The 5,511-nt window shown below is 38.3% G+C and overlaps 1 protein-coding gene across 1 annotated transcript in view; it reads right to left on the bottom strand.

The window, feature by feature from the left end:
* The window catches only part of Tfam (transcription factor A, mitochondrial), a 12,459-nt gene extending 8,490 nt beyond the window's left edge, over positions 1–3,969 (bottom strand). Inside the window, exons 1-5 of the mRNA XM_015504681.2 lie at positions 3,710–3,969; positions 2,923–3,041; positions 1,288–1,358; positions 782–931; positions 335–430 (exon numbers count right to left, since the gene is read on the bottom strand). Of these exons, the coding sequence (XP_015360167.1) occupies positions 335–430; positions 782–931; positions 1,288–1,358; positions 2,923–3,041; positions 3,710–3,810 (537 nt within the window). The 5' untranslated portion in view covers positions 3,811–3,969. The remainder of the gene's footprint in view (positions 1–334; positions 431–781; positions 932–1,287; positions 1,359–2,922; positions 3,042–3,709) is intronic.
* Positions 3,970–5,511: the final 1,542 nt, after the last annotated feature.

Here is a 5,511-nt window from a genome sequence, read left to right as displayed (position 1 = left end):
ATTATATATATATATATATATATATATATATATATAATATTATATATATTTATATATTATATATAATATTATATATATTATATATCTATAATAGCTTAATTGTGCCAGTGTGGTGGCACATGGGAAAAAAAAAAAAAAAAAAGGACTGGGTATGTGGCTCAGTGGTAAAGCACCCCTGGGTTCAATCCCTAGTATGGAAAAAAAGTAAAAATAAGAAAAGCTTAATTTCTGTAACTTACTAATTCCCTTTACCACCTGATATGATACCCTTGAATTTCCTAAGTAATTTTTAAATTAAAATAAAAATCTAAGAAAAAAATGCAGTTCAGTTTACCTGTGATGAACCATCCTTAACTTCTTGGAAGCTTTCAGATACAAAAATGTTATAAGCTGAGCGAGGTCTTTTTGGTTTTCCAAGCATTGTTAACTCCTGAATAAAAAATAGAGGGGAGGGTCAGGTATAAGTTTTAACCTCTATAAGACTTAATTTTACTTATAGAAACCATTCATTACTACATATTATAATTAAAATGTCATAGTTTTATATAAAGTATGTGATTATTACATCTTGTCAGAATTTGTTGATGGCACTACATTTTAAAAATTGTAATAGATTTTATGAATTATTTTCCAAACATATTTCCTTTACATTTTATTTTCATGGTCTCTATAGACTGAATAACTGAGCATATAAATACGAAACCTTTTTAAAGGATATAACAATCCCAGTTACATGAATTTCAACTTTTTTTCAAAAGAAGAGTATTTCAGTGATACTCACTCTTTTTTTTATTAAAGCTTTCTTTTTTAAACGTTTTTGCATGATTTCTTTTTCCAAAGATATCATTTGACTTGGAGTTAGCTGTTCCTGAATTCTGTTTATCTCTTCTTTGTATGCTTGCCAGTCTGCCTTATAAGCATCTTCATACATCTATAAGTTAAAAAAAAAAAAGTCAACAAACTATTGTTGGCAAATTCAACATAGCACATCTGCCAGAGAAAGAAAACTACATGACTTCAGATGAAGACAGACTGAATAGTGGGAGAATAATGTGTTCTGAGATGTCTTTTTCATATACTTGCTAAACAAGGTAAGAGCATATTGCCAATCATTTACCTTCATTCCTATACATCGATACTCTCATCGTTTATGTATATCAGAAGGTATAAAGTGCCTTTGTTGATAGTGTTTAAAAAAATGTGGGCCATTTGGTCCTCTAAATAACATGACAATTGTTCCCAGTTGTAGAATAAATGGCCAACAATGTTGAAAACCTATGTGCTTACTTTTTTCTGTGATTCAGGAAGTTCCTTCCAAAGCTCAGCAATTCTTCTAATTAGTTCTGATATTTTCATATCTATGAATTGGAATAAAATGAAATAAGATGTCACAGTTTTATATCTCAGGATTTCTTTCTTTCTTTTGGTATTGGAGATTGAACCCAGGAGCTCACAAGCTACTACTGAGCTATACCTTCAGTCCTTTTGTTTTTGTAATTTTATTTTGAGACAGGGTCTCATTAAATTATCCAAACTGGCCTCAAACTTGCATTCCTCCTCCCTTAGCCTCCCTAGCACTTGGGATTACAGGTATGAGCCACTATACCTGGACCTGGTTCTTGGGATAAATTTCTAGACTTCTAGGAAAATAGACTCTTTTAGCACTAAAAATCAACTTATATTTCAGACACATCTATACCATACTTAATAACAAGATTTAACTTTTCTTATCCAACAAATTTAATGTAAATAATCTAAAACTTTATATGACATTAATGTCTGTTCTTTAAAACTAAATAGATTTGGGCTGAGGCTGTAACTCAGTGACAGAGAGCTTGCCTAGCATGTGTGAAGCACTGGGTTCGATTCTTAGCACCACATAAAAATAAACAAATAAAGGCATTCTGTCCATCTACAACTACAAAAAATAAAATAAAACAAAAAACAAAAACCTAAATAAGACTTTAAAAATAAAGAACAGATCAACAAAAACAGTCCTTAAAAACTGACTACTTTCAAGTAGCTGGGTAATCAACTGCTTCAAGTGTTTTACTTTCATTATATTTCAAGTCTTTCAGGAATTACTAAGTTCATAAAACCTGATCAAAACACAAAATATAGTCTTAATTCATATAACACATCTTGTACTTCAATTACATAAATATCATTTGAAAGAAAAGTATTCTAAAATTAATACATGGTTCTTCATTTCCATCCTTGTCTTAACTGGAATGATGGGGAGCAACTGAATTAATAACTACCTGTTAGTCTCAAGTCTATAATGTGAACATTTGTTATTATTGTTCTTCTGATTTTCACAGGTGACCTTGTGAGGTACTGAATGTAAAAGGGCTTTAAAAATCATAAGCAAAAATTAGTTATTATTAATTTAGCCTATAACTTTATAAAACCCCAAATGATAGACACTATAGCTTTTCTAAGGAGTTAACAGATCTCCTATTTGGGTATCTTTTTTTCAGGAACTCAGAATTGAAAATATTTTTGAAATTTGCAATAATTTGCATACAGCTTTACAAATTACAGAACAGTTCTATATAAGTTATTTCACTGCAACTGTATGAATACCCTAAAGAAGAATAAGCAGACAACTAAGCAAGAGATAACCTGATTTGTCTGTGACCATGTAAGCCAACCACAACAGGCCCCAAACTGAGTTTTTGCATCCTCTTGTTTGGGTGTTTTCCACACTACAGGTTATTTTAAAAACATTTTTCATTAGTTCCCTTTTATATTTAAAGCATTTCTATTTGATATAAAATTACATTTCCTATTTTACAGATCCAATAAAATAATTGTTCCAGTAGTCACTAAATGCTTTGGTAGTACAAATCCAGGTTTGCAATTTAACTCTTAGTGGCCTTTTTATTACATAATAAGAATACAAGCCCCCAAATTCCTTACCTGGGTTCTGAGCTTTAAATATGGGTAGCTGTTCTTTAGAAAATCGAAGGTATGAACTCATAGGTTTCTTAGGATAACTACCCAAGGTGGATGAAAACCACTTCGGAAAATACACGAAACTACACATAAATAAAAGAAAATAAATAACCATGTCAGGTATTTAATTGCCAATATTCATAGGTACATGAGCACAGATTCCAAATAAGATGTCATCGAGAAGCTATATATCAGACACCTTCAACAACAATGCTACTGACTTCTTTATCTGTTGGGGTTCTTTGTGGTATTCAAGATTAAATCCATGGCCTTGTGCAGACGGGACGAGAGGTGCACCACCAAACTACACCCCTATCCCTAAGAAATGATTAGAAACCCTGCTCTAGACAAGGGGAAGAGCCCTGAGGGCTTAAGTCTGAAAGCTGCTACCTTGTAGAATGGAGAGAGCATCTATACTCCAGCTCCTGGACTCACCTTCCCCCTGCCTAGATGCTGGCGAGAGATTCTGGGGGACAGGTGCTTTATCAGAGGACAGGTGCTCTAAGGTTGGCCGACAGGTCAGAGTGGGAGGAGTGGGGGAAGGGGCAGGGAGGGGAGCATGAAGCAAGGTACGAGGTACTAAAGATATAAGGCTTAGTCGCAAAGCCACAGTAGATTTGGCAAGGTCGAGACTGAATCACAGGGCCAGCTTGGCTCTGGCCTCCAAAGAGAGGCAGAAAGTGGAGGACAGTGTTTAATTTCCAGCCCCGAGACGTTCTGGGCCCCGCCAAGTGCGGGAGCGCGGTCTTACCTGAAGGGTGAGCGCAGACGATTTCCACAGCCGGAGCACAACTCCATTCCAGACTTTCCCAGGTCCCTCAGCACGCCCCACACTCCCCGGAGCAGCGCCATGGCGGCGGTGATGGCCGACAAGGCAGTGGCCGGGCCCAAATCCCGGAGGACCCTCCTCAGAAAAATCTAACGGCCTCAACAATGACAACTCGCTGCGAGTGGCCCGACTGGATTTGTTATCATGCCCGCCACTCGCGAGGCACTATGGGAAGTCAGTGAACATCCGGTCGGGACTTAGGGGGCGGGACGCGGCTGATCTGGCGCCGGCGCCGGAGGGAGTCCCCCCGGTAGGCGTGGCCAAGGGAAGGAGGAGGAGCGTCGGGGCAGTGAAGAGAAACTGCGGACCTCTAGCCTGCGGAGGGCCGGGGCCTCGAGGGGGCGCTGCTGAGCCGCCGCTGCCCCGGGCCGCCCCCCGCAGTTGGTTGCAATGCGGGGCCTGGGAGTTGGCGGAGGGACAGCGGTGGCCTCGCCCCTAACAAGCAACAGCAAGCGTGGGACAGTGACGGCCTAGGGGCTGGCTGTACGTAACAGACAGTCTTACAGCGAGGGTACCCGACAGCTGTGCAACGCGTTGCTCTGGCTGCTGTGCCCCTCGGTTCAAGTCCAGAAACGGTTCCAGGAGACTAGGGGATCAGTAAACCTATAAATGCAGATTCCCGAGACTTGCTGCAAAGCTTAAGTCAGTCTGTCTTTGTGGGGGCTCTAGAATCTGCGTTTTAAGCGAATTCCGCTAAGTCTAACAAGTTCTAATGCCAGTGGTCTTGGGACTACATTTAATGCAAACTGGATTTCGGCTTCCATCTGCTGCACAGTCTTGACTTCTAGCCCTGCTTAATTTGAGCAGAGGAGACTTTTTCACAGATGTCATTTCTAGTTTCAGCATTAACATTAATGCATCAACGTCTTGTCCTGGGAAAATCGTATCCCCTTGCCAAGATTTATTTTCTGCCTCTGCAAATGAAGATGGGCTCTAGATGAGTTTTCCCAACGAAAGCCCCGAGAACGTGTGACAATTACACCTTGAGATAGTGATTGATGTACAATTTTTGGTTTGTGTTGTGCAAATACCATTTCCTGTATACGAAATGACCTGAGAAAGATAAGGAAAATCTAGATATCTAAGAGCCCTTCCACCATTTAAATGCCGTTATTTAAAAGATAAAACACTTCTTGAGACAGCTTGTGTTCTATTGAATAGTTGTTGTGTAAAAAAAAATTCTTACGGTAATATTGAGTGGAGTATTGCCTTCCTGTTGCTTCAAAACATTGGCACTTTGGAGCTACAGAAGACTAAGCCCACTTCTTCTTTTAAGTGGTAAACAATTATCACCACTTCCCTTTTCATAAACTCTCAGGGTTGAAAGGGATCTTCCAGGTCATCTATTCAAACCTCCCCTTCTGTCATAGAAGCAACAAGTTTTGTTTTGATTTTGGTCCGTTTTTTGTTGTTGTTGTTTTCTTCTTCTGAGTTTATAGTATGTATAAGGCCCCAAACAGTCAAAAGACACAAAACTTCCCCAAAAAGTTTAGTTGCAAAGGCAAAGAAGTAGACAGCACAGTGTTCTAAGAAGAAAGTGAGATAGAATTCCTTATACTTACATTCAAAATGATTGCTAAAATGATATTTCCTTTCTATTTTTCTAGAATGTTTTCATTCTATCAGCTGTTTGATATAAAGTTAAACTTCTCTTGGATAACTAAAAAATATTTTTGTTTTCAAGTGTCATTTTGAAAAATTTGCTGCAAAGTTCTTATAAAGCA

This window comes from Marmota marmota, unplaced genomic scaffold (assembly GCF_001458135.2).
Source record: "Marmota marmota marmota unplaced genomic scaffold, marMar, whole genome shotgun sequence".
NCBI lineage: Eukaryota > Metazoa > Chordata > Mammalia > Rodentia > Sciuridae > Marmota > Marmota marmota.
This window is presented reverse-complemented; position numbering and strand designations above follow the sequence as displayed.